The sequence below is a fragment of the Fistularia commersonii genome, chromosome 16 (assembly GCF_037954325.1).
Source record: "Fistularia commersonii isolate RoL2024-O1a breed Wild chromosome 16, RoL_Fcom_v1.0, whole genome shotgun sequence".
Classification (NCBI taxonomy): domain Eukaryota; kingdom Metazoa; phylum Chordata; class Actinopteri; order Syngnathiformes; family Fistulariidae; genus Fistularia; species Fistularia commersonii.
In genome coordinates, this window is record NC_141299.1 from 18,466,187 (window position 1) to 18,493,657 (window position 27,471).

At 48.8% G+C, this 27,471-nt stretch overlaps 2 protein-coding genes across 4 annotated transcripts in view; both read right to left on the reverse strand.

The window, feature by feature from the left end:
- The window catches only part of tprb (translocated promoter region b, nuclear basket protein), a 22,718-nt gene extending 7,071 nt beyond the window's left edge, over window positions 1-15,647 (reverse strand). The window contains exons 1-39 of the mRNA XM_086162310.1: window positions 15,498-15,647; window positions 15,104-15,208; window positions 14,922-14,995; window positions 14,742-14,838; window positions 14,545-14,648; window positions 14,239-14,403; window positions 14,058-14,150; window positions 13,878-13,958; window positions 13,382-13,469; window positions 13,148-13,288; window positions 12,955-13,058; window positions 12,638-12,835; window positions 12,147-12,254; window positions 11,789-12,015; window positions 10,771-10,934; window positions 10,540-10,682; window positions 10,242-10,390; window positions 9,978-10,140; window positions 9,762-9,896; window positions 9,334-9,474; window positions 8,974-9,142; window positions 8,721-8,887; window positions 8,253-8,405; window positions 8,040-8,156; window positions 6,957-7,160; window positions 6,197-6,384; window positions 5,908-6,055; window positions 5,603-5,740; window positions 5,367-5,498; window positions 4,491-4,621; window positions 4,165-4,375; window positions 3,942-4,088; window positions 2,905-3,103; window positions 2,569-2,762; window positions 2,339-2,412; window positions 2,011-2,207; window positions 924-1,211; window positions 496-650; window positions 313-393 (exon numbers count right to left, since the gene is read on the reverse strand). Coding sequence (XP_086018436.1) covers window positions 313-393; window positions 496-650; window positions 924-1,211; window positions 2,011-2,207; window positions 2,339-2,412; window positions 2,569-2,762; window positions 2,905-3,103; window positions 3,942-4,088; window positions 4,165-4,375; window positions 4,491-4,621; window positions 5,367-5,498; window positions 5,603-5,740; window positions 5,908-6,055; window positions 6,197-6,384; window positions 6,957-7,160; window positions 8,040-8,156; window positions 8,253-8,405; window positions 8,721-8,887; window positions 8,974-9,142; window positions 9,334-9,474; window positions 9,762-9,896; window positions 9,978-10,140; window positions 10,242-10,390; window positions 10,540-10,682; window positions 10,771-10,934; window positions 11,789-12,015; window positions 12,147-12,254; window positions 12,638-12,835; window positions 12,955-13,058; window positions 13,148-13,288; window positions 13,382-13,469; window positions 13,878-13,958; window positions 14,058-14,150; window positions 14,239-14,403; window positions 14,545-14,648; window positions 14,742-14,838; window positions 14,922-14,995; window positions 15,104-15,208; window positions 15,498-15,645 — 5,721 coding nt within the window. The 5' untranslated portion in view covers window positions 15,646-15,647. The remainder of the gene's footprint in view (window positions 1-312; window positions 394-495; window positions 651-923; window positions 1,212-2,010; window positions 2,208-2,338; window positions 2,413-2,568; window positions 2,763-2,904; window positions 3,104-3,941; window positions 4,089-4,164; window positions 4,376-4,490; window positions 4,622-5,366; window positions 5,499-5,602; window positions 5,741-5,907; window positions 6,056-6,196; window positions 6,385-6,956; window positions 7,161-8,039; window positions 8,157-8,252; window positions 8,406-8,720; window positions 8,888-8,973; window positions 9,143-9,333; window positions 9,475-9,761; window positions 9,897-9,977; window positions 10,141-10,241; window positions 10,391-10,539; window positions 10,683-10,770; window positions 10,935-11,788; window positions 12,016-12,146; window positions 12,255-12,637; window positions 12,836-12,954; window positions 13,059-13,147; window positions 13,289-13,381; window positions 13,470-13,877; window positions 13,959-14,057; window positions 14,151-14,238; window positions 14,404-14,544; window positions 14,649-14,741; window positions 14,839-14,921; window positions 14,996-15,103; window positions 15,209-15,497) is intronic.
- A 2,527-nt stretch (window positions 15,648-18,174) lies between these two features.
- Window positions 18,175-22,488, reverse strand: pdcb (phosducin b). 3 transcript variants are annotated; one of them, XM_086161999.1, is made up of 4 exons: window positions 22,334-22,488; window positions 21,386-21,447; window positions 20,469-20,617; window positions 18,175-19,571 (listed from the first exon to the last, which is right to left on the reverse strand). In XM_086161999.1, the coding sequence occupies exons 2-4, from the start codon at window positions 21,429-21,431 to the stop codon at window positions 19,056-19,058; spliced, it is 711 nt and encodes a 236-aa protein (XP_086018125.1). In that variant the 5' UTR covers window positions 21,432-21,447; window positions 22,334-22,488; the 3' UTR covers window positions 18,175-19,055. The 3 variants fall into 3 exon arrangements, with proteins under 3 accessions (XP_086018125.1, XP_086018126.1, XP_086018127.1); XM_086162000.1 differs by lacking the exon at window positions 22,334-22,488 and adding an exon at window positions 21,606-21,732; XM_086162001.1 differs by lacking the exon at window positions 22,334-22,488 and adding an exon at window positions 21,653-21,702.
- Between the last annotated feature and the right edge of the window lie 4,983 nt (window positions 22,489-27,471).

Consider the following 27,471-nt stretch of genomic DNA (forward strand, 5'->3'; position numbering starts at 1 on the left):
ACATGTTGGCTTTGAGAAACCGCAAATATTCAGCACAGCAAAGAGCGACGTCAGAGGCAGTGGCAAGATTGGATGGATGGATGGATGGATGGATGGACGGGGAGAGGGAGACACCTGGTGTTCATCCTCTTGAAATGAAAAATATCTTAAAACCCATTTGCACGGGAACGTTTCTAAACTTTATTGATATGACTGAAAATGACCCGGAAGCAAAATGACTGGATGTTTCTAAACGAACACTGAGCTGGTGACTGGGTTACTGTTGTCCACTGCTGCACACGTGGCAAACTTCGGACTTGGAACTCGACCAACCTGACCAGGTTCTGGAGCTTCTTGACCGTCCGTGAGCGCCACTCCCTCGGCCTCGGCGCTGTCCTCGGGCAGCACCTCCTCCTGAGGAGGACACAGCGAGGTCCGCCATCGCATCAACATCTCTCCCACATCAAATGCCATGAAATGAGCCTTTCTAAAGATTGGCGGATTCGGTCTCCTCACCTCTGGACCCACTCGTTGGATGATCCGCAGCTTCTTAGCTGTGGGAGCCCTGGAGTTATCTTCAAGAGGAGTGTCTGCGTCGGTGACCACGGCGGTGCTTTCCTCCTCCTCACGGGGCCTTTTGGTCAAGGAGGAGGTTCCCGGTGTGGCTGAAACTGCAGATGGAAATCCACCGGGTGTCATGAGCCCAAATCATGTTCACGATCGCTTCATCGACAGAATATGGATTTGCTTTTTTTAATCTACGGAGGAAAGAATTCTATGACGTTCCGTTCACCGTTATTCCAATGACTTGGACATGTTGTTATAACGACTCAAACTGTTCAAAGGAGGAGAGCTACTTTTCCCAGTCCCGTCACAAAGTACAGTGCACTTGAAAATACACCCGCGTTGCTTTCCCCGCTCGTCATCAAGCTTTAATTCCTCACCCGTTCCAAAGACCGAGGCGGAAGACGTGGAAGGCCATTCCACCTGCGAGCTGGTGGTTGGCTCGATCACCACGGGGGGCGGCTCCTGGTTGGCCGGCTCGGCGTGGGTCACGCTCTGCTGCTGCGTGGGCTGGACGAAGGCCGTGGCCTGGGTCTGAGTCTGCTGCACCGTGAGCATGGGGCTCGCTAAGGTGGTCTGAATGTTGGGGCTCGCCGAGCGCACGGAGCCGCTGGCGCTGCCGTAGACGGTCACGTGCTCCACCGGCGGGCCTTCTGTGGACTGCATGGCTGAGGACCAAGGAAAGTAAAGGTACTCTCACTTCCTGAACTTACTGATACAGTAACGTCTTGACCTAGAGGTCTCCTAACTCAACTTGCTTGTATATCCAAGTAAATATCTCCATTACAAAGAATTCTAGACCCCAGTGATTTTAAATCGGATAAATGTACTTTTTAACAAATCATTTCTAAAAAATAATAATAGATAATAAAAAGCAATGTAAAGAAGTAAAGTTTTTTTGCTAAGTGTCGCTAAATGTAACGTTCACACTGCTACACTCGGTGGCAGAACTGCATCTAGCGTAGGAGCCAACGCCGCTCCTCTTTTTAAAGCCATTAAACCGTACGCTTAGAACGACTCTTCCGACGCCTCCATCGTCGACGTTGCCGCCGTCCACTGCACCAAATCCCCGTAAACACCTCCTGCCTTTTCACAGACGATGCTCTCGCTCACGGTTTCTCACCATACGCACCGCGGTCATGTTATACCAGGATTTTCTCTGGGCTACCAAGTGGCGCGCGGTGCTTCCGCCTTGAACACCAATCCACACACAGCGGCGGCCACGTTGGTGTCAAACGCTCGCACACACAGCGAAAAAAATCCACCGAGCGGCGGCACGGGTCGTGGAAAATCCGGACGTCGACACAGTCGGAATTCAAGCGTTATAAGGCATCGAAATGTTTCCAGGAATGTCACACGGTGAGTTCTTTCATGGCGAGTCCTTGGCCAAATCTCATTAATAGAAGACTTTTGAGAATCAAGAGTTTGTTGATGTTTTCTTCCATCGAGAGCTCGGTTGTAACTCACCTTCCTGGGTCTCTACTTGTGTGGTGGGCATGACCGTGGCAGTGGGCGTGGGAGTGGGCACGGTGGCCGGGGTGATCATGGGCCTGATGCTCGCCCGCGGGGTGGGTTTGTTGCCGGGGTTGACGGGCTGCTTGCTGGCCGTGGCCACCACCGGCGTGGGTTTGATGTTGGCGGTCGGCGGCTCGGAGCTGCTGGCGCTGCGGAGAACACGTGCGGGAACTTGATAAGACGCCGCGACACCGTTACCGCCCTGTTCATTAATGCGTAACCCTGTGCGGCGCATGTGATATTTGACTGAAGGGAAAGCGGGTCGGATGGTCGGCCGCACCTGCCCCTGTCTGCAGCCGGGGTGGTCTTCAGGCTGATCTGCCTCTGCTCTGTGCTTCTCTGCTGCTCCTGGGCCTAAAGTCAGGACGAAGCAAACGGGGTCACCACGGAGACCGAGACGACGACCGGTCGCGATACTTTAGTGTCTTTAGTTGTGCTTAGGTGGAAAACCAGATGTGCTTCTTGGAAATCGGTCGAGTGCTAGAAGCGTTGGGTGTAGATGAGGCTCACCTTGCTGGGACCAGCCTCGGCAGGCTCATCCCTCTGCTCCTGTCTCTCCTGCTGACCTCGCAGGTCTCTCAGCTCCCTCTCCTGTCGACTGAGCCGGCCCTCGTACTGAGACTTGAGAGCGCTCACTCGCACCTCCAGCTCCTCGCGCTGCTGCTTCAGCTCTTCGTTTTCCTTCTGGAGCTGCTCTTTGGTGCCTGGACAGAAAACAGAAATGTCTGAGAAACAAACAAACAAACGAAAAACTACAAAGATGCAGATGGGAAACGAGGGAAAAAAAGAATAGTGTGTACAACATGGAATTTTTGGGTTCTATCGCGAGAAGGGTCGACCTCTCACCCATGAGCTGGCTGATCTTCTGCTTGGCATAAACGATGGCCTTCCTGGTCTTCTCCTCCTTTTCGACCATCTGCTGTCTTAGCGTGTCCTCCTGAGAAATTTTATCCAGCAGCTCCTGCCTCAGCCGGGTCAGCTCTGTCTGCAGCCGGGACGACTGCTCCTGGGCATTTCGTGCCTCGGCCTCGCGCTCCGTAAGGACCTGAGGCGAGCCAAGAGGACACCATGCAGACAGTCAAGTGATAGATGTGAGCGTGCCACTGTATTCAAACCTCAGTCATTTAAAGAGCAACCACTAATTTAGCAGCCGACAGGCCATCAGTGATGTCGCGGTGTGAAGCCCGCAGCATGCGATGCCGCGCTAAACGAAATGCCGCCGCTGCAAATTAAAGTGGCTCAGAGTGAGACGTCTCACTTTCCCAAGATCTTTGAAAGCACTGACAGCGTATTTTGCAGGAGTATTGAGGGAGGCCAAAAAAAGGTCTGGTTTGGGAATATGAAGTTTATGACGCGACACAGGAAAGATGATTTTATTGACGACTGCACCTCTTGAGCTTTCACCTGTTTTCTTCATAAACCTTGTGAAGCACACAAAGGCTTTGTAATGGCTTTGCACAACCACACTTTTGTTTGAGGGGGAAAAAGGGATTTCAGCGCAATACTTGTTGAATATTGAGGTGAATATTTGTTTAACAAACTTTGTTATGCAATTGAATTTTTGGCACCACGTATTCTTGCGTGGTGTAAGAAAATGTATTTGATGCTGCAATAAATATAAAGAGGAGCCGCTGTCAAGGAACAAGAGGTCGAGGCTTATATTGCAAATAAACAGTCGCTGTAAAAAAGGACTCCCATTCTCTTCCATATAAAGTCTATTTCTAATTGTTTTTTGCAGCGACCACCTACGGCAGCAATGATTGGGCCTGCACCGCGATCTCATCTCCGGATTCACTCGCTCGTGGGGATTTCACATCTACAGCCCGGCTCACATCTACTCTCGAGCGTGCGCCCGCCCGGCTTGCGAATGTGCGACGAGTAACCTTGTTTATGTTCTCCAGCTGTCCCTCCAGCTCTTTGGTCTTAGTCTCGGCCTGACTCAGAGAATCTCTGAGGCTCTGCGTTTCCTGAACGGAGGCCTGACGCGCCTCCTCGTCCTGCGATGGGCCGGCGGTGGCCTCGGCTACCACCTGCAGGATGCACCCAATCAAAGAGGAGTTCCGCTTTGAATATCGGGACAATGTGTCCTTGAGGGAGAGTCCATACCTTGTCGTGCTCCACCTTCAGCTCGTCATACTGAGTCTTGTAGCGCCGGCCGATCTTCTTGACCTGGGTGATTGTCCGCACCTTCTCCTGGAGTTCCTGGTTCTTGGTTTCTAGTTCTTTCTTAAGGGAATTCCGCTCCTCGGTTATCTTGCTCATGCTGTCACGAAGGTTCTGGATCTGGGTTTGCAGTGATGCTGTTAGATTACTTGTCCTGCAGACAGAAGTGCAGACATCAGGAACGCCCTCGGTGGGATTGCAGTACAATTAAACACACGTGCGCACAGGCACACACGCACGCACACAACTTTAGTTAGATGATTCCTCACCTGGCCACCTCGGCCTTCAGCTTGCTGCTGTCCTCTGTGAGCTGCTGGATGCGTTTAAGGTGCGCCTCCCTTTCAGAGTGTAGACGCTTGTACTCCTCTGGATCGGAATCCTTCTGCTGGGTCACCAAATGCTGGAAACACACGGGAGGGCAGAGTTTTAACTCCGGGGACACTGACGTGTTCTGGCCATGGAAACAAGTCTTTCCTCTGCCCTCTCTTTATCACATTGTGTCGGTGACAGAACTCATTAGGATGTTATTTCCAAGACGTCGCCAACTGAATTCTAACATATTCACTATCTACACATCTTATCCTGTAAGAGCAGCGACTGCAGCCAAAAGCAAACCCATAATTGCAGACACCGCAGGATTTTCTCTCGCATTTCACGGCCGCTCACAGCCGAAGCGAACAGAGATAAATGGATTTTGGCAACACCTGGAAGGTGCTGGAACTTCTTCGAGGGTAAACATGAGGCTTCATGCAAAGACGATGCGTCTTACAAGGGACCCGCTCACTTTGGAAATCCAGCCTTTAGGTGCACAGTGTAGTGTGAATCAGTGGTCCCCGACATTTTTATCATCGCGGACCAGTCAACGCTTGACAATTTTACACGTAGATTGTTTACATTGCGACTATAATAATAAACGTTTATTTCCATTTCCAAAAGAAACTTTCCGTCTGACGTCTCTTTTGGTTTTCTCTTTTTACGAGCTCCTGGGTTACATTTTTGCTGCTCAAGCGACCGAGATCTAACAGAGAATCCGGTCATCTTTCGAAATAAAAGATTTTTTTTATTCCTTGTGCGGCCGGTACCGATTGATCCACGGCCTTGGGGTTGGGGGCCGCTGGTGTAAGTTCTCTTGTCGTCACACTGACCTGCGATCGAGCCTTCCACCGCTTGATCTCCTCTTCCAGTATTTTCCTCTCGGCCTGCAGCATGCCACTCTTCTCACTTAGCTCGGAGTTAGCTTGCTGCAACGGCATTATGTCGGACTCCAGCTTTTGCAACTGGGGGACAAGCGGAATGAGAAGACCGTGACGATGTCACTCGAAAAACCAACGAGGTCTTCACGCCTCCAGGCAAGTGCCTCTATCACCCAATCAGATCTTACCTTAGCCTGAGTTTGCTGCAACTCTTGCTCCAGCTTAACCTTCTCTTCTCTCAGCATTTTGTTGGTCTCCATGAGAATGCTCATGGTTTCGGTCTTCTTCATGAGCTCATCATGCTGAGCCAGGGTCTTTACGGTTACCTGAGACAGGACATTGGAATTAGCCGGCTGCAGGTATTCTCTCTCGGTTAAATCCATCATCATAGCTGGACTTGTGTGTACGGTCGACATTTCTCCGTGCGTACTCAAGTGTTACTGACAACTCTGGGAAGAGAGAAACGGTTTGAGTAAATGTGTGGAGAGCATGCCTGCATCTTCTCCCTTGCTGAATTCAGGCTGTCCTGGACCTCCTTGAGCTCTCGCTCCAGATGTTCCACTCTCAAGCGGTAACGTAGACTATCCCCTTGGGCCACCTCAAAACGAGACTCTGCGATTTCCTTTTCTCTGCGCACAAACCTGGGACACGACACAAACGGAGGAATGTAAACCCACCGTGGAACAGGAGAAACACCGGAGGAGGCCGAAGCTCAGAACTGACATTTTTGTGACGTTTTCAGACGTGAACGGCAAAGCGAGTGCTGAGAATGCATCTGTTACCTGAGGATTTCCAGGACCTGGTCTTGAGACTTGCCCTCCTCAGTGAGGGAGATGTTCAAAGAACTCTCGCTTGCCGTCCGCTGCAGACCGTCCGCTATCTTGCCGCTCATTGTCTGGATCTGCTCGTGCAGGAGGGCATTTTGCCTCTGCAGTTCCTCGTAGTTGCTCTCCATCTTGGTCATCTCCTCCTGCCAGTCAGATGAGATCGCTGACATTAAAGCTATGGGTGTTTTAAACGTGATCATTATGTCATACGCTGTGGTTGGAGTAGCGTTTAAGCGAGGCAAAGCCAAAAACAAGAGGCAATAGGTTAGCCTGTGTAGCTGATGAGGACAAAAACAACGTGCCTATTTGCCTTTAGCAATTCAAAAATCCACAATTTTGATACATTTGCTCAATTCTATTTTATTTCTGTTTTTTTTTGTACACACTCTTACCTATCTTTTTTTTTCATCTGTTAGAATTAAATTTATAATTATTGTCACATTGGTGATCTCCCAAAGTGCAATAACAACTGGGTTTAAGACAGTGGTTCGTTCAACAGTTAGCCTGTCACTTTAACCAACATGAGTTTGACAAATGAATTAAATGAAAAAAAAAAAAGACCAAAATTCACCAGTTTTCATTACTTATTCTCTTCCTATATTTCAACAAGTCAGGCTTGCTAGAGTCCATGGGATTATTTGGACCATTTCATGTCTCAATACTTCTCTCATGACGTCCGATCCTCTATTCACACACAATCTGATCTCCTGCCTACCTTGAGGATCTTCTCCTGCTCCCCCCAGGAGAGCCTTGCCTCCAGCAGCTCAGCAGAGACCCTCTGAGTTCTCTCTTCCAGCTGATGTTTGAGCTCCCCCGCCTGCAGAGCCTGGGCCTTCGCAGTGTGCAAGGCCTCCACGTCGGCAGCGTGCAGCATCATCTCCCGTTCGTACTTATCTTGTGCCTCAGCCGCCAGCTTGGCCTGGGGAAGGAGGCAGATATCACATTACTTTTACATCAAAAACCTGAAATGTGTTCAAATGTATTTTGTGTCTCCGCCGTCAGTTCGGCCGTAAAGTATAGCAAAGTTATATGTAGCACCACATTGTTGCGTTACGTGCGGAGGCAGTAAGTTACATGAAAAACTCAATCCACCTCCGCTCATCTTCATGGTCAACACACCAAAGAAAAAACAGTTTATTTCTTTACATTCTGTTATGTTTTAAAAAATGATTCTTCCAAAGTGTCGGGCTGAACGGATTAATAGCGTTGGAATTCATTTTCACAGAGAGATTGAATTTATTAACAAATCAAACTCGTAGGTCAAGGTATCACTGTACTGCACACCAGCATCTCTCTGCTTAGTTATAGACTTAAATTATTTCTAGTTACTTTAGTAACTAGGAATAAGGGTTATTTATTACTCTTGTCAAAGCTGCCTCACTTGTCACACCTGGGTTAGGTCAAAACACAGTAGGTCTCAACTATATGTCATCCTGTCTCATTGAGATGTGTTCTAGATGTTGTTCTGTCTTGCATTTTAAGGTCTGTCCTGTCTCTGTCCACACATGGGATGGTGACAAACATCATTTCAACTTCTTTGTATGTCCAGTGCACGTGAAAGGAATTGACAATAAAAGCTGACTTGACTGTTACAAAATGTTTTGTATCTGCGATCGCCAAAGATCTTTCCACATGTATGGGAATCAAAGTGCTGCGAGACATTTAACAGGAAGCTCTAAATCCTTGCTCTGCACGTGCCGCCTTTTACTTTTAAAAAACAGACCCGTTGAGCTGACAACGCTTTATGGGATGTACGATGAAGGACGTTGCTCGGTGCCTCGGAGAACCTGCTCAGTACCTGCTGCTGGCCGTCCTGTACGGCCTGCTGCTGCTGGGCTTCGGCGACGGCGATTCGTTGCTGCAGCGCCTGATGATCCGCCTGAGCAGCGGCTAGACTCCTCCTGAGGACGCTCAGCTGACAGGAGCACGCATGGAACACAGCGGATTATTAGTTTTACCAAAGACACCCGAGCTTCGCTCAGGTGACGAGTGACAAACTTCTCTCAGCTACCTGCTCCTCCAGCGAGGCCACGGCTCTTTTCTTTTGCTCATCCACATCCTGTTTCTCCTTCTCTGCCTCCAGAAGCTTCTCCTCCAGCTTGCGGAACTGCTCTTCTGCCTCCTTCATACGAGCCTCGATGGTTGAGCGTGCTTCCTCCGTTACCTGCATATGGCAGATATTACAAATAAACAAACATTTGACCGTTCTAAAAATGTACAACGCAAATGATCCTGAGAGGTTGATGAAGAGTCACTTCCCTGATGGATGCACAACTTTAACAACTGATTCAAAAAAACAACATTTTGGGAGATTCCATTGATGTAGAATTATCTACAAATGCAGCACAGCGACATCTCCTCTCTTTGACCTGGCTTTAAAACTGCGTACGTTTCCTTTCATTTCCTCCATTTCATCTTGGCAGGAATACTAATAAGCACACTTGCTGTGGGTCAATCATTTATTCTTTAAGTTAGTCACCTGTTTTTCTTTCTGCAGGGACTCCTCGAGACTCCGCGCCATGGTTCTGTACTGCTCCATGTTGGAGGTGGCTGCTCGCAGGCTCTCGGCGAGCTCCTCCGTCCGGGTTTCAGCCGAACGCAGTCTCCCCTGCAGGTCCTCCCTGTCCTGATCCGAAAGCAGCGATCCTGGGGAAAGTTGTCACCGAGTTGTATCAGAAAACATGGCGTGCACCTTTCTGTGGTCACGGCCGTACGGGTGCTGTAGTACCCACCTCTGAGTAGAGGAGCGGACGGGGAGCCCAGAATGTGGCGGGCTTCGCCGCCGCCTTGCTGCAGCCTCAGGCTGCCCAGTTCCACCTCCGCGGCGTTCAGCAGCTCTTTAGTCTTCTGGTGTAAGCTCACCTGTGCCTCCAGCTGCCTCTTGGCCTCCATTATCTGAATCTGAGCAATGCGGCGAGCAAATGATACACAACTTGATTATAATAGAAATGAGTGTTTTACATTTGTGCACGGTTCAGGTAGCAGTTTTGTCAGCCTCCGAAAAACGTTCACACGGGCATCGATCATGTTCAAGTGTAGCTACAAAAGTCATCTGCTAATCCAAATATAACCAAATATTGACTTTTGCTTACGTCCTGGTTTCTGCTGAGCAGATGGCGCTGCTCCACCTCCTGCTCCAGCCGCTTCTGCAGCCTGGAGATCTCCCGCTCCTGTTTCTCCAGCTGGCCGTCGAGACGCTGGCGCGTGTCCGTCTCCGAACGTTCGAGAGCGGCCTGCAAAAATCCCAAGTTCACGTCAGACCAAGTCACAGGGGTCGGGATTTGCAAAGCGGACAGGGATGATGTCGTGCCGCTGCAGGATGGGAATTGAAACACAAAGGTCTTCTTTTTCTCCCTTGTGCTGACGTCAATACCGAGCTCCGACTTAAAGTGTCACGTCGGCTATGAAGTGATCGATGGCGTCACTGACCTCTGCGCGACGGCATTATCTTCCTGAAAGCGATCGGCGGATAGGTTTGATTTGCGACGGATAGTTCGAAACGCCGTGCGCTTGGCATCACCTGGATGGCCTGCAGGTTGGTCAGCATCAGATTCTGGCTCTGCTGTTGGCCTTGGATCGTCTCCTTCTCTTGATTCAACCTGGATTCCACCAGCTTCAACATGTCTCGCTCTTGACGGAGGCCCTCGGCACGGCTCTTGAAAAGACAGGAGGCCGTATGTTAATGTTTGGGGAAAAACAACAACAGCAACAACAAAAAAAGGAGTCACAGAGCAACCTCTGCCATGGACAGTTTCTCCTTGGCCACTCGCAGGTCCTCATTCAAAGCGTGGATGGTCTGCTCGTGCTTCTGGACGGCCGCAGCCATCTTCTGCCCTTTCTCTCGGAGGGAGGTGAACTCCTTCCTGTAGCTCTCAACATTGTCCTGCAGCATCTCATATCTGCGAAACATTTCCAACGTCTCGATGAATTCAGGTGTAAAATTTTATCTGTGACAAATTAAAAAAAAAAAAAAAAAAAGCGTTATCATCCTGACACCGACCTCTTGGATGCAAACTCGAGCTGCGTCGAGATCTTGGTATTCTGGGAGCGAAGGTCAGAGAGCTGCTCCTGGAGCTTCTCGTTCTGCTCCGTCAGCGCCTTGTCGCTCTCCAAATGCTCCTTCTTGTAGGCAGAGAACACCTCCTGCAACTGCAAATGTGCGCAAGCACATTTTCAAATACACTAAATTCTGCATTTTCAATCATTCCCGTCCAACGAGGGGACGTTGACGACTTGGCCGGATTTGTTGAGGAAGCCACAGAGAAAGGCTTCACAGCACGCATCTGAAAAGCACCGACCTGACGCAACGCCGCCTTCGCCTCCAGCGCTTCGGCAGGCTCTGTTGCCATAGTGACGAGCGCACCGGGGGTCCCCGTGGTGGGAGTGGCCGCAGGTGAACGCCGCGGCGTGGATGTGAGGGAGAGCTCTTCAGGCTGCGCACCTGCAACGGTGATTTAAAGTCATGTAGGGCGTCACGCCGTAGGTCACCGCTGACTCAGCGTGTCTCCCGAGGAGATCTCGGCCGTCACCTTGCGCAGGGAAGCTGACCCCGGTGGCCTGGGCCAGCAGCACGCGGTACATGTCCCGCTGCCTCACAATGGACTCCGTCATCTTTATCTGTTGGTTGCGTTGCTCCTTCAGGGACTCCAACTCGGTCAGCGCCTTTTCCAAGCTCTGCTCCATCTCGCCACGCCTGCGGAGACGTCACGCGATTTGGCTGGATTCACACGCAACAACACGCTGCTGTTCGGCGGCATTTGAGGGGATCGTCAAGATGGAACATTTAGCTGAATGACACGTAGCTACATGAAATGTATTGGGAAAGCAAATACAGTGATCCCTCACTATAACGTGGTTTACTTTTCACAGTTTTGCTACTTCACGGATTTGCATCGTGTATTGTGTTCTGCAATCTGATTGGCTAAAAAGTCACTCCGCTTCTTCTCTACCTGTGCGTCAATAACGTTGCAGTTTAATGTGTACACGTACGTAAAACAGCTTGACAGATTTACATGACGTACGTGCAAATTCTCTCGCAATTTCGAGTTTCTCTAAAACCCATAATGTTGACAAAACGCTCTGGAGCGACTAAAGCACCTTGCAGGGCCCAAAAGGCAGCGAAGATGCTATCTATCGCAGATAAAGTTAAACTTCTGGACATGCTAAGGGAAGGTAAAAGCTATGCGGCTGTAGGTCGGCTTTACGGAATGAATGAATCTTCCCTTCGTTCCATGAAGAAGGAAGAAAAAAAAAAAAAGGACGACAGCAGCAATATATAATAGAGTATTTAACTGTATAATAATTGTAAAAAAAAAATAAAGGTTTCTACTTTATGGATTTTGCCTACCACAGGTTCTTTTAGGAACGTAACCCTCGCGAAAAACAAGGGTTTATTGTATATTGTTTACTTTAAACTCTATGTCACACAAAGAATATAAAAAGTAAACGGTGTAATCATTTAACGATTGTAATTTGATGGCGTCCCACTACACTGTATTAAAGATTGGAAGATCGAAAACTACAAAAAAAGACAATAAAAAGGCATACTTTGTTCCGGTGGCCTCAAACTCTTCTTTCTCCTGAGCATCACTGAGCTCCCTCAGGGCCGCCAGAAGGCGCTGGTTCTGGTTCTGCAGCTCCTCCACGCTGCGGAAGGTCACCAGGTGTTGGCTGATCACCTCTGACGTGCTGCTGACACTGGCCGAGCTCACCTCCTCGTCCAAAATCACGTGGTTTCCGCGAGCCTCTTCCAGCTCGATGAGCAGCACACGGATCTTCGCAGGAGAGACGGAGTGAGACATCGCGTTTGGAGATGCCAAGAGATCCGAATTTTAATTCGATCGGTTTAAAAAACATTGAAAAATCCCAAACCCTCCATTACTGTGGGAAAAGAGAGCAAACACACCTGCTTCGCCATGTCTGAGATCTGCAGCTCAAACCTTTGGTTGTCCCTCTCCAGGACAGAGGAGCGCTTGTTAGCTTCATCAGCCTCCTTCTGGAGGCGATGTATTTCCTGGAGCGCAAACACAACGTGTTGAGGACTTTACAAGGAGGAGGAACGATGTAACTAAACACCTTCATTAATCGCAGGTTGTCTCTTCTAAACACTATGTGGAACACACGTGTTCATGATCATATGCAGCTTGTTATAATAATTACAATAAAATTATAATTTCTCCTTTATTAATCCCCGGGGTGATATTGGTTCTCTGCAATGAAGCCATCGTGGATGAACCACGAGCAGGAGGCTGCCAGGGAGCAGCGAGGGGCTTCAACGTGTCGCTCAACAACATTTGGTAACACGAACACGAGGAGGAGCCGGGGATGCAACCGGGAAAGTTCGCTTCCGAAGGCGATCGCTGGACCTCCTGCGCCACGCCGCCCCGTTACACGTACCTTGATAGCCTGCTCCAGCTTGGATGACAGACTGGTCACGGACTTCTGCATACGTTCATGCTCTTCCCTCTGTCGCTTCAGAATGGGCGCCTTTGCTTCCACCTCCTGCACTATGTCATCCAGATACTTGTTGATCCGCTTATTCTCGAGGCGCTCCAACTGCAACTGCTCCTGGCCTTCTACGTAGGCATTGTACACCTGTCAAAGCCACCCAGATGAAGTTAACTGAACAAATCCATTTCTGCCGCTCCATTAAGAGCTCAACAGCGTCAACAACATACTCGTGCCATTTCCATGCTGATCTGAGATAAACCCACCTCGGTGAGCCTCAGCCCAGGCTTCAGCTTAGACACAGCAGCTGCTGTTGGAGACATGGTTGTCATCTGCTCCTCTGTGAGAACAAGGGATGAGCCAGCAGGACCTGGGCGTCGCCGGAGGAAAAGAAATCGCCGATCAGTGATTTTCCTTTTCCTCAACGGACTTTTCGAGTGGAAAATCAACCTAAATTACCCCTTAGTTTAGAGCTGGATAGCAAGTCATTGGCATTGTCCAGTTCCTTTTCAAGGCTTTGGATCCTCTCCTTTAGGTCGGCGGCAATCTTGTCGTTGTTGCCGTTAATCGTTTGCAAGTTCTCTTCCAGAACCTTGTTGGCTGCGGCACAAAGTATGTGAGAGGAAGAATCAGCTATTTGAAATCAGACATGAAGATGAACTAAAACTTGCAGCGATGAACATGGTTTTCCACCTTCTCCTGCATCTTTCAGCAGCTTGTGCAGCTCCTCCACTGCCCGGCTAAGCTCTTCATTTTTTGCCTCAGAATCTGCGGCTGCTCCCTGTGGCCAACGTGAAAGCGTTAGTGTCGGCGCCTCTTACATTTACCGAAACCCGCGCACGCTATCCAGTCACACAAGCCAAAACATGCTATCCGTGACGATGATCCATTCGCATCATGTTTGTCCCTTCACATCACGTTTATTTTTGTCATTATTATTGTCACTCTGCTTCTGTTCTCATCCTTGCTGTCTTTTTCTTTACCATTCTGTTCTATTCTAATCCTGCTGTTGTTGTTCACTCTGCTGCCCATTTATTTGTGGATGTCTTTTGCTATCTTTCAATTGTCTTTTATTACTATTTATACTCCAATTTATTCATATTGTCATTGCTGCGTTGTGATAAACGATTTTCCCCTGTGGGGATCAATAAAGTACATCTTCTCTTTAGCTTTAAAGGTAAACACGTACCTTGTATAAGTTGGAAAGCTTAATGTTGGCATTGAGCTCATTCCTGAACTTTTCCTCCATAGTGGCTTGTTGTTCTTTGGCCTAAAACAAATGCCCGTCAGTTTGAACATTTCTCCACATGTTACTTCATTATATCATTGTTTTTGCTGTTGACAGCAGAATATTAAAAACACAACATACTTCTTTTAACTTAAAGATCATGTCCTCATTCTGCTTTTGAAGATTCTCATTAGATGACTTCAAACTGGCTGCTTGCTCTTGAACTCTGTTCAACTGGAAGCCAAAAACACATTTTAGAGGGTCCAGCAGTAGCCATTGTTTCATAGTTGATGAACGTATGACTCAAATTAAGGAAACGTGCCTCGTCTTTTGAGTTCTCCAGAGCGCATTTGAGCTCCAGGATCTCGTTACCCTTCCGCCTGGACAAGGACAGCAGTTCTTCACTCTTGGCTTTCAGCTCCCCATTCAGCCAAGACGTTTGGCCGTGCAGCAGCTCCTTCTCTTGCTCCATACGCTTCTCCTTGTACTGGAATGATACGTTTACTGGGTATTCAGAGCCGCAAGGCACCGATGTGGAAAATGTTTTTAAGAGCGGTCAGATAATCTGCTAAAGAGCCAGTTGTTTAAAAATGAACCATATCAGGTGGAAAAAAATGGTTTTGCTCACCTTGATGTTGACCTCTACTGCTTCGAGCTCATCTAACTTCATCTGCAAAGCCATTTTAGAGGTGTTGACTTCCACCAACTTATCGTTGAGATGCCGCAGGTCATCTAGTCGAGCAACAGAGAGCGATTAGTACTTTCGTACGATAATAGTTGCTTTATCCAGACGCCCAGAGAGCAGTGACCCCCCCCCCCCCGTACCATTTAGGTGTTCCACTTCCAGGGATCTCCGCTCCAGCGTACGAACAAGCTCCCGCTTTTCTCCCTCCAATTCCTCTTTTGCCTTTGAGAGGACAGCCTGTGGGAAACACAGTGAGATTAACCTCAAAGATGGTCTGGAGTCTGATGAAGTGACGGCATGAGGGCGGGTGTTGTTTTCACCTGCTCCGACGACAATCTCTCTTGGACATTTTCATAGTGTTTGTTCTGCTCACGCAGACTCTTCAGTTCATCACCTTAAGGATATGATTATTTTGTCAGCAACGAAAAAATAGGAAGTCATTGTTCTTAAGTGTGTGTGCGTTTGCGTGCATGGAGCTAAAGATAACCATAATGTCCATTACCAAGCTTGTTGAACTCCTCTTTGAGTTTACGGTGTTCTTGAGTCTGGGACACGAAATCTTCCTGACACTGAGAAAGCTGCTTCACCTTCTCAAAGAAATGTTGCTCTGGGAGAAATCACAAGGACGGTGTCAAAAATCGCTCCGTGTGCCACAACGCTAGCAAGGCAGATTAGCTAAAGTTACAGCTAGCTTTAACGATGGTTTTTATCCTGTTCGCCAGCGAGTAGCTCCTTTCATTATAAAAAGAAAACCACCATCTGTCCGCAGAGGAATCGCAGCACTAGATGATACACGCACGGATACTTTGCCCAGCGCTTCAACGCGCTAACGCGATGCAAAACATTAGCAGTGTTAGCGGGTATAATAACATGCAGTGCGATAACAATAATCTTACCGCTGTCAACTCTGAACTGCTCTTGTTGCGCTTTCAAACTATCGATTTCATATTGTTGATCCGACAGAATCTTCACCAACTTGTTATGAAGTGTTTTTGGTAACTTGGCTAGCTCGGAGCCCTCCAACTCCTGCAGCAGTGCCGCCATTTTTCCCAGAGTGCAATGAGCATGCGCAGATTTGAGATTTCTTTCCCCGCAGTGCATCATGGGAAATGTATTTCTTTGGCAACAGCAGGTCATTCTCTTGCCGTTAGCAAAACAAAACAAACACGAGAAAGGTTTCAGAAATAAGTACATAAACTGTCAATTTACAATTAGATAGTCAATGACAAAGCAACTCAATCATTCCATTGAATGGTATAGAGCAGAGAGCATCACATGTCACGTTGCATGGTTAAAACTGAAAAAATCACAAGCAGGGGCATATCAAAAATAGATACACACACACACACACACACACACACACACACACACACACACACACACACACACACACACACATATATATATATATACCGATTTTTTTAATATTATGCAGATAGGCCTCCTATTCATGTTGTTGGTCAAATACAAATCAGTCAGCAGATGGCGCCAATGTCTTCTAAAACAGTGGCGTGGTTTTATGACCTGCTATGCTGTAATCCAAAAGTTCCTGCCAAGAATTTGTACATTTTTGAAGAGGTTCACAACAAACCCTCTCCATTATGTGCTGATGCATTCTGAATCTGACTATAAAGTCAGAAACAGAGGTTTTGATAACCATTCACAACAAGTTATTCCAAATTGAAAAGACAAATTGAAGCATTATTAAAATTACAGTTTATGAATGTATGATTAGGAGATTGTCTCGTCTATGTCGGATGCAAATGAGAAGTTTTCCATTCAAGATTCGAGATGATTAACGTGCAGACTAATCTCGCAAAACCTTCAAATATCTTAACATCGAGACACGAGCCAGGATTCCACCTGCGATGATCGCCAAGAGGCAAAACCTGGTGGTGGTTGTTGTTGTTGTTGTTGTTGTTATGCGGTTTGATGGCGGTGCTGGTGGTTAGGGTTAGTACGGTGATGACAGTTGACCAGATCTGACTTCTGTGGTCATGTCATGACATCACAACCGTGATTTTTTTTTTTTTTTTATGTGGGTGAACTAGAGCATGGCAGCTGGGCTTTTCATGGCTCCAAACAAGCAAGTACTCTAATTAGTGAGGGGGTATAAACAAGCGAGGAATCGAATTCTTAGAATGGTGTGGGTGGGATCAGGTGGTCATTATCGGGGTAAACGCTGCTTTGACAAATGACAGTTCTGGCTTTCGCTCGCCCCCTCTAAAGCGTATGAGCTTTATTTATCCGCGCATCTTTCCGAACACTGAGCGAGTTTGTTTTTGTTTGTTTGAAACTCACCTGTGAGTCATCCGAAACTGAGATGGATGTTTGGAGTCGCTTCTGGAGGCCGGGGAAAACATTACGGCACCTGCCTGCGACTGGGGGCGTCCTTACGTATATTCAAGCCCCGTCAGTTGGATGGAAACCAAAGTGGACTGACTAACGCCGCCCATTATAACTGTTACGCTGCTGTGACAAAGGACTTTCTCCAATGGGGATCAATCAAGTTTATCTGATCTTGTTATTGCAAAGTGGATGATAACATACAAAATCGTACAAACGTACACATCCTGTGGAATTGGAAAAAGGCTCAAATCTAGAAATGGTGTGGAATAATGGTCATTTGGGTGACAGATTAACGATGTAATGGGCTCACCGGTGGAATTCTTCCCGTTGGGAGATCACCGCCAATGAAAGGTCCAGCTTCGGGTTCCCCTTTCAGAGCCGGAGGCCCCGTCATCTGCATTCATGCAGTCGGTGTAAGGGGCCGGGACGATTTACATGCGTGGGCCATCTGCAAAACCTCACGTTGGTTCGAAATCATCTGCCGGGGAAACACGCCCGCAAACATCCACATACACGGCATCCGGTTCGTGTCCTCGGGGGAAATGGCATCATCACAAGGTACGGCGTGAAATGTAATGTCGAGGCCTGCTTGCAGGCGGCGTGGGACCCCTGTGAAGAGGCTCGGGTGCAAAGCCGCTGCTTAAAGTCACGGAAAACACAGACGGTCATTTGAATGTACATTCAGGAGGACGGACGCAGAGCGACGGGTTCGCCGTGGAACTCAGACGTCCCTGTCGTCGGACCGGAGGCGGCGTTCAACCTCTCGTTCACGCGTCGTACGCCTGCTTTTGGACTCCGTGTTAGGAAACCTACGGAGAACATGCTGACTCGGTGCAGAAACCCCCCGTTGGAATCCAACCTTCTTGCTGTGAAGCCAAATAGCCCTAATATGCATATTATAAGTATAACATAAGATAGTAGAAGGACATTATCAATACATTCCCCACATGTTTTTAGTGAAACAACCCTCCTGATACCCGACGGCAGAAAAACAGACCTTCGTCAAAATGCAGACAAATCAGAGCAATGACACGTTGGAGTGCCAGGGGAGATCTTAGGAATATGGAGGTTGGTGTTAATGGGAAAAACCGGCTTTCATTTTTTCAGACATCTCACCCGAAACAACAGATTGTGTGACGTCGGAGGGGACGGAGGGAAACGGTTGGAATCCGTCACATTGGGTCTTTACCATCCTTAGAGTCAATAAATGCAACCCAAACGTCTTGCTATTCACGTCATTTTATTTTCATTCTCCACGGTTGACGGACGATGTAGCGGCGCGGGACTCGGTGAGAGCCAGAGACGGCGGCGGATCGGCCCCCATCATCATTTCACTGAGTTGCAATGAAGAAAGTCCAAGATACTGTCACCATTTCCTGTTTATTGTATCCATGAGTCTCCTTTGCCAAGAAATAAACGGACGTTTCCGGATCAACAGATGATGTTTCACTGACGACGCTGCGTGCCGAAGACTCACGGGTATGTTTTTCCAGACTCAATCTGCGACCCCGCAGCAGGCGAGGTTAAATCATCGCCCGAGGCAGGAAAACGTGCTTTTAAAAGCTTTCCACTCGCAAACAGCCGCGCGTGCCCGGGTTAAAACCGGACCGTCCGGCCGGCTTTTCAAGAGGTGTTTTCATTTGGCAACAAAACAAATACGGAATAGAATATAAATAATGGAGTCGCTCTGGGGATCAATCGATACGCCACATTCTTGGATTTCTAGGTAAACCCATGATAAGTGACAGTGAAGGAATAATATTCAACACATACATTACGTCATATTATCTTCCGTAGCATTATGAGATGATTATTCACTGACTACTATTAGACCGCTCTGGCTTCGGCTCGGCCGGCAACTTATGTTTCTTGAATAACTTTGCGCCATTTCACAGATTTGAACACGCGCATCCGAATCTCATGACCGTTTGACCGGAGGCCAAAGCATTCTTCTTCAGACGGTGGTCTTCAAACGCGAGAGATCTAGTAGAGATGTTACGGTTTGTTTTTCCGCTAGTGGCCTTTGCCCCGTAAAATAACTTGGATAATTTATTGAATTGTTCGTAGCTTTCATAGCTCTACTTCCATCCGTCTTTCTGTTTCCTCTACTCTACGTCCTGGTCGTCTTCGTCCTCCAACACAGGCATCTCTTTCTCCGGCAGCAAACCGTAGCTGTTCAGGAAGGCCTCCACATCGGTGGCGAAGAACTCCTCCGTTAGGTGCTGCGTGCAGGCCAGGAAGTTCCCGAGCAGTTCCCCGGCCTTGTAGACGAGAAGCGTGGGCAAAACCTCGTCCGAGAATCTCTCGGACGCGCCGGACGCGACGGCGTCGATCCTGCAGAACTTGACGGTGGGGTACTCGGCGGCCAGGCAGTCGAGGCAGTTGTTGAGCTCCTCGCTGCCTTTCACCCCCACTTTATAGATGTGGACCACCACCACCGTGCTGTGGTGCTCCTTTTCGATGACCTCCAGGAACGCCTCCCCGCTGTCCAGGTCGTGCACGCCTTCAAATCTGGGCCCGAAGCTGAGCTTGTCGTGCATCTCCTGCATGCAGCGCTTCCTGTATTTCTTCAGGCAGCCCTCGTCCTCTTCTTTGAGCAGCTCGTACTCTTGCACAGACATCTAAGGATACATTTATCAGACCGTCAATGCCAGGTTTTTTGGCCATTCCAATTTGACCTGTCTTAAAACCGCTGTAATTTAATTTCCAATTAAATCGTAAAGGCTTCATCAATGACAACTTAACCCACACGTGTCAAACTCAAGGGCCGCGGACCAAATGTGGCCCGTCCGAGTCACTGTATGTGGCCCTCGAGAACGCCTTAAAAGGGCCGATCGTCTTCAAATGAATGATTCCAACGTGTGCATTGACCATCAACTCCGTTTGCCACAATTCATGCCGATCACGTGACCCGCCGTTAGATCGCAGCATGTCCACATCGATGTGGAATTGAAAGATACAAAAGATCCCTAAATGTCCAGGGAGAGAAAAGCTGACGCAGATGGAAGGCGGTCTAAGAAAGGTTGGAAGGCCAGTACACGTTTGTGCTTTGAGGAGAAAAAGCCGCATGTCTTTTGTGTTATGAGGCGGCGTCGGATGTCAAAGAGTTCAAGTATGCTAAGTATGCTAATGTTAGCCTTCCAGAACAACAACAAATTGTCCGAGAATAAAAAACTGCGATGGCAGCAGAACGTGTTCGCCAGAGGCACATCCAAAACAAGGCAGCAGTGAAAGCCGGCTTTGGAACAGAGCAACTAGTAAACATCATTTTCTTTTACAGCTCTGCAAATGCATATGTAACGTTTTGGATTTGAAGAAGTTATTTAGCATGAAGGGGTTCCGTTTGCTTCCATTGAAAGCGTTACCGTTCCACGTGGACCTTTTGCGGGCAGCCACGATGCTGCCGCCGCCCTCGGTGAGGAGCCACGCCGGCCGTCACCAGGCTTGTTTCAGCTTCCAACTCATGCAGTTTACAAACCTTCATCCAAGAGCATCTGAGGAAGGAGGCGCCGCCTCACCTTGCGATTGAGATTGGCCTTGGTGTCGTCTTTGGACCTGTTGGGCGACGACATCTGTCTCAGGAGTTCCTTTTTGGCGGGGGGCAGGTTCTCCTGGTCCATGCTTTCCAACTTAAACCTCCTCCAGTCATTGATGACTCCCTTCGGACCTGTTCCGATCAATGATGACACGTTCGGGTCACTACCTTAACTTATCCCAACTTTCGCACCAATCTATCTGGCGGCAGAGTGAAAATCCTGGGTGAGGCGAGGAAAGGAGCGGTTGGCAGGCGCTGTCATCGGCTCAATTTAGGGATTAATGGCTCGCTGTCAAACACGGTGGCGCTGCGCCGGCGGCACCGATGTTGCGTAAGAACGGGATTACTTTTCTCTGGTCCTCCTGTTTTTAGAAGCGGATATTTATGCACCCTAAAGAACGACGCCGAGGTTAAATTCAAAAGGAAAATATAGCAGCGATCGTTCTTCGGAACAGTCGCTTCTTGCTTTACTGTGTTTGCTCGATGAAAAACGAGCAGCTCTCCTCCGGAAGGTAAACGTCGATCCGCTCTTTTTGCTACTCGGGAATCCATCTTTTGCGGTCGATCTTCACCTGATCCTTCTTTTGCTTTGAGCGCCGAGAGCTCTCCTCACGCCAGAACTCTGTTTGCTCTTTACTTGCTATTCTCTCTCCTCATATCGGCCTCCTTCTCCATTTCTATCAGCTCTGCAATGCTAACACTTGGGTCCGTGGTATCGTGGCGGTCGACTGTCCGGCCACCGGACTCATATTATCCCATTTATTCTTCTTCGTGTCGCTATAAGGCGTCAGAGAACTACTGGAGAGCCTTCGGCGCAGAGGTCTCGCTGCTTTGTGTTCCTTTTATTGCTGACGAATTCTTTGGTTATCTGTGTTTGCCAGAAGCGTGTCTCTAACTCACCGGTGTGGGTCGCGGTCTCCTCCAGATCCATAACCCTGCTGGACATGTGTCCGGTGAGCTACCTGGGAGGGAAAGAGAAGGGGATATTTAGCCCGTCTTACAAGAAACCGCGGGAATGATGCAAACGTGAGCGTCCGTAGCCTTTGGCGGTCGTCATTAGATAATTGTTTGTCCGCGGATTTGTCGACCGAGCGAGTCCGATGATATTCGACGCAATTACCGACGTAGGTAAGAGGATCGGAGCGCAGCCACAGATCTGAGTCTTGCCTGTGGGAATCCTCTTCTCAGAAGAAGCAGATATTATTGCACATGCGATCCAGCAAGAGCGGCGGCGGCGTTCAAATGGATGAACGGCGCAGATTGAAGGGGCAGGAATTATCGGTTTACGTGATGCGTTCAGGGCCGCGCCGCTACAGAGGCCCGCGGCGTCTCTGTTAGCCCAGGTAGCCACCGAGTATCCAGAGACGACGGCGCATGGGATTAAGCGGCCCATCCCCCGCGTCGAGAGGCTGATCTGGGCTGATGATCTCCCGGCCACCTCTTAAGACCCAAATCCACAAATGGAGATTTGTCTTGATTAGTTCTAGCATGAACCCGCCAAGTTGCACATAAATGTTTCTTTGTTTCTGAGTTATCAGTGAGTGCGAGGCAACAAACAGCTCACTCTTGGAGACGGCTGAGCAGAATACAGTTGGATACTTGGAGAAACTCACAAAATGCTCTTTCTATCTATTCTTGAAAAAAAAAAAAGGACAGGATGAAGCAGCACAGAGCGGCTTCTGTCCTCCTGCGGGACATCCCATCAGGTCCAACACTCACATTTCATTTCAGTCGGGGGAAAAATGATCATTTCTCCCCGAAACGTCATCAGAATCTCCGAACCCGCGGACGGATTTGAAAAAACCCTCGGCGTTCGCCGGGCGCGAACCTCCAGGGTGACTTTCTTACCTTTTGCCGATGACAGTAAAGTCTCGCGTCCCCGTCGGCGGCTAACTTGGCGGCGGTCTCCGCTCGATCCCGTCTCCGTCACTGGATAGTGTGAGTTTTTGTGTGCACGCCTGCGTCTTCCCCGGCCAATGAGCTTGGTCTCATGGAGATTTCAAAAAAACCCTATAGACCAAACCAAAATAGATCCTAAGAGGATTGCACTTTAGGAATTAGAAGCCGCCGCTTGATAAAGGCCCCGAACAACAGGGCGGCGCGAGAGAGAGCGAGGGGAAAAGAAAAGACGCTTGCGACGCCCTGCTCTTTTTCTAATTTACTCCTCTGTTTCCTCTTTCTCCGTGATAACTGTTGATGCTTCTCAAGCCTCTGAACTGGCGCCGGAGAGTCGACCCTGAGCCGGGGCTCCACATCCCGGGGATGAACCTTCAAATCAACGCAGCGGTCTGGGATTCAAAGTTCTCCCAGGCACGGGTCTTCACACGAAACCAACACATGATAGGACGCTTTCATAAATGCAAAAACGCCGCCGGCGCCGGGTTGAGGGAAACGCTCCAGTGATGCTCCGTCATGTGCTGCGACGCAACAAAAATCGCACTGTAGTCTTTCCCGGCTTATTGAATAAATAAGAAACAGGATTTTTTACGGTTGAAATGGGAGCGTCCGTCAGAATGCAAATATAACCCGTCTGAGTGTTTGCACGGGGGGAATGGAGGAGAATCAAACCTTAATCACAGCCATTTGATATTATTGAGGTTAAAACACAGGTCAGGGTGTGTGTTTCACCTCCTCCCGATTGCTGAAAGAGTGAAAGGCCTCGGCGCCCACGTTTCCCTGAAACGGCTCATCCCACCGCCTCCGACTTCTGTCCTTCGCCTCTCCGTCCGTGTCCCGCATTTATTGGCTTAAAGGCTTAGCAGACTTTTTGGATTCGGCCCCACGCAGAACGCGTGTCAGGTGGGGTTCCCATTATTTCCAATCCCTCTGGAAGCGTAGGTTGCTTAAAATGGAACGTGGGGAGATTATTTAGGACCTTCTGTTCTAAAAATGCCCGTCGGCGCTCCTCCCGTCTCCCTCCGTCTCATACCTCTCCCAAATGTCGGGCCTCCGAGTTGCGGCGGTTCGCTCGGCCTACGACAAGTGATCTTGTTTTGTAAGACGCACAGTGAGTTGGCCGTTCCCACTTCACCTCTCAAATGCAGCATCGACAGGAGTGACGGTAGATTCACGAAGGCCGAGGCCGACGCTGCGGTGAAACGTTTAATGTAACTATACGGCAAAACCAGAAACGTCCCGACGTCTGCATGAGGATTTCGATTGCCGACTGAAGTCGGGTCACTTTAATTCCTCTCTATTTTCTTTTTGAAACGCCGGAGGCGGGTGCTTTGCCTCCACCCGATAGGACCTGATTTGCCGATGATATTGTGATCTGCAGACGGGCGCAGGAACAGGTGGAGGAAGACCTCCGTGCCCCGGAAGGGGACGTGGCGGGCCGGCGGCAGCCGCGGCCAGACCGAACACGTGCGCGAGAATGAGAGGAGCTCGAGGAGAACAGCGAGGATGTGGAGATGGAGAAGGTGGAGGACTCAAACACCGAGGGTGAACGGTCCAGGGTGACGGAGGGGGGGGGCAGGAGGTGGAGAAGTGTGAGCAGGACGGTCAGGATGGGAGGGGAAAAGTGATAAAAGAGTATCAGACGGAGTGAAAGGAGAGGTGGAGAAGATGGAGGTGAAGAGCGGCCGCGGCGGCCGATTTAGAGACGCCGAGGAGAAGATGGGAGGCAGCAGAGATGAAGCTGTGGAGGAGATCAGGAAGGTCTGGACATGGACGAAAGAGGAGCCGGGGAAGGTCGAGGTGGAAGGAAGCTGAGGATGGAGATGCAGGGAAGGACGTCTGGATGAAGACCACAGAGGAACTTTATGGACGGAGGAGAAGATGGTGAGAAGATAGAGGACAGGCCTAGATGGAGGCAGGTGATTGGCTGTGGTCACCTGTGGTATATACATACATATATATACACACACACACACACACACACACACACACACATATATATATATGTATGTATTCACACACATATATATATAAAACACTGTTGCACCTTAATTAACTCTCATCTTCCACAGGGTGAATCTGTCCCAAAGCACTTTGTGTGTGTGTGTGTATGTGTGTGTGTGTGTGTGTGTGTGTGTGTGTGTGTGTGTGTGTGTGTGTGTGTGTGTATCTACCTTGGCTTTTCTTACTGTATGTTTTGTGTTCAAATTTTCCTTACTAAAGGAAAAGGATGTGGATGTACATGGTTGCTATGACAACTGAATTTCCCCCTGGGGTGAATAAATCCAAGCTTGCGTCCATAAAGCTGATCTCCATGTTCCATCATCACCACCAGCAGCAGAACAGGAGACGTCCTGATGAAGCAGCGTCCCGGCCGGATTAGAACGTGGGGAACTTGAAGGGGAGATTTGGAAATCTTCATTCTCGGACGAATCTGCCCGAGTTCTGTGATCTCATTAGTTTTATTTGAGTTTACATATGTTGTGCATATGCATACATATGTTATATTTGTATTTGCTCTCAGGAAATGTATGGCACTTTATGTTTGGGACTTGTTTTAGTTTTTTGCGACTGTTCGTCTCACTTGACGCTAGTTTTTAGGTCGGTCTTTTTGTTCTAGCCGTGCTGGCAGGAGTTTCTCCCCTCACTCTGAGCTGTACATGTCCTGTGGCTAACCCATGTTGATTCCCGGAGCTGTGAAGAAGAAAATAAAAGAATTCCTTCTGAAACATGGAAAAGAAAGAAGCTGCAAACTCAAACCCAACACGGTGTCAAGCGTCAGGAATGCGTCGTCCGTGCACGCTTCTCAGAACCCTCACCCTCCGCCGAGCCACAAACCCCAGGGACGGGGATCTGTGACGTGGCCGTAAGAGGACGGACCGTCGGCCTGCGGCGTCAACGCCAGCCTCTGGTTCCCCCGAGGGATCCTGCGATCCCGCGAGGGAAGGCGCCAAGCAAAGCAATCGATGCAGAAGCACACCTTTCCTCTCGGGGTCGGACAAACAGCTCGGCCTCGGGTTTACCAGAACGGGGAGGAGTCACTAAAAACTTACAGTAAGGGAGGTATTTTCAGACGGTGACCTCAAATCGGAGGTATTAAGCCGACGCTCCGTGATGCGTTTGAGTGCGGAAGGAGACGCGCGTCTCCCGTGACGCCAGCCGTGAATTACAACCGACAGCCGCTTTCCGTACGTCGGCGTAATCCAACACTCACCGCCGAAGATAAAGATACACATTGGAGACGTGGAATGCACGTCTCTGCCTGTGTCATGCATGTGTGGGATGGAGATCCCTCTTTTTTTCCCAGTCCAACCTCTGGCTGCGCTGCGGTTCAAAAGGTGAGAGGTTTTTTTGACTGGCGTTCTTGGAGTGAGTGAGTCAGTCAGAAATACCAGAGAGAAGCCGGCGCCCCGGGAGAGGCTGCGCGTATTCCTCAGATGGAATTAATCATAAAAACAATATTAGCCATCGCCGGACATCACAAATAACGGGATTATGTCACACTCAGAACGTATTACGACTCGTGAAGAAATGTGACGAGTCAATTTAGAGAACGGACGACAATAGAAGGACGAGAAAAGGATCGGCTGACACAAACAGCGTCGAAGCGGAATAAATAAAACTGAAATGACATGGAGGAAAACAAAGGATTTCAGATTTTGGTTCTTTGTTTCTCCCCATCTGGAGTGAATGGTGTTTTTTCTTTTTGCGCTGAGAAGAGGTTGTGTTTCTGCCCATTTATACTGAGGTTTATCACGTCAGCACCTGCAAAAGCATTACTTTGTTTGCTTTCATTTCATTATTAACACCGACTTTCCCCTGTGACCCGTCTGCTCTGGCGCTTTGATTGTCTGTTGACTTTTTTAACATTTTCATCATTTGTTTTAAACGTTTATTTTGCACTCATGTCCGTACGGTGTCTTTGAGTGTCGACAGAAACACCAAAAGGCAGAGACGGGTTTATAAAACATTAAGGTCAATAATTTTCAGATGCAGTATAATTCACCAATGCAATCTATTCAGAATCTTGCCTAATAAATCCTTTGATAAACAAGTATGATCATTATAATAATAACAATGCTAAAGATATTAATAATAGTCCTTATTATTATTATTATTATTGTTATCAAACAATCAACAGCAAAATGCTGGTAATTCCTAATAAATTTCTTGTGTTTGTCACAATAATGTTGCCGTTATCAGCTGGATTTAGTTTCAGAATCTGACCCGGCGGCAGCAGAAGGTGTGGACGGATCAGAGAGGCTGATCTGCTGAAACCATGAAAACAAGAGCAAGCGAGAGTAAACGACGCACAGGACGGCGGGACGGGAGCGTTCCTGAATCTGCAGCTGCGCCGGGCCGCGCCAAGGCCGGCCGACGGCGAGGTGGTCCGGAAAAGGGAAAAGCTCGCTGTGATTTTCCACGCCGCGCTTTTGGTTTCAATGCCGACATTCTGGCCGGCGGAGCGTAATCATTCCAACAGCAGGATAAATGGAGATGATTACAGGGTAATGAGTGGTTAGAAGGTCTGGTCTTGCTGCTCCTCCTCCGCCCTGACTCAGGGCTTTTCACTTCCAATAAGCTCACGCCAGCATGAAGGAGATTTCCCGTCTAGCCCGGATCATTTCCTGCATGGACTCGGGTCGGGTTCTCCGGACCTCCTTCGGCTTCTCCGAGCTCCGCGGGGATCCTCCGTGTCTTTTCTCCATATTTATCATCTCTAACCAGGTTCGCCCTGGACACCCAGAGACCTGCAACCATCCACCGCCACACACTCCTCACACACAAACTACCATTCACCCTCTCATCCACGTCACACGGAGACATGAAACTATTCACATGAACACCGGAACCTTCCAAACACACATGTGCACCATGTGAGGAGGAACACACACACACCTAAAATCCTACCCTATCAATTCTTTACTTTTTTTCTCTTTCTCCATATTTATCTATTTATTCTTCTAGATGTTTTTCTCTGTCTAATATCACTCGTTGTATCGTTGCGTCGAGTCCCGCTATTAAGGTTGTTTTTTTTGTCTGTCTTTGATTCCGCTGAACCCGGCAGCTGCCGGCTCCAAATATTGTTG

What these genes read in the sequence shown, in the direction of transcription:
- pdcb (XM_086161999.1), bottom strand. Translation starts at nt 21,431, where the DNA reads ATGTCCAGCAGGGTTATGGATCTGGAGGAGACCGCGACCCACACCG. An exon ending in GGAGACCGCGACCCACACCG is followed by an intron (nt 20,618 to 21,385) that starts GTGAGTTAGAGA and finishes TGATCGGAACAG; the next exon opens with GTCCGAAGGGAGTCATCAAT. An exon ending in AGGCCAATCTCAATCGCAAG is followed by an intron (nt 19,572 to 20,468) that starts GTGAGGCGGCGC and finishes ATGTATCCTTAG; the next exon opens with ATGTCTGTGCAAGAGTACGA.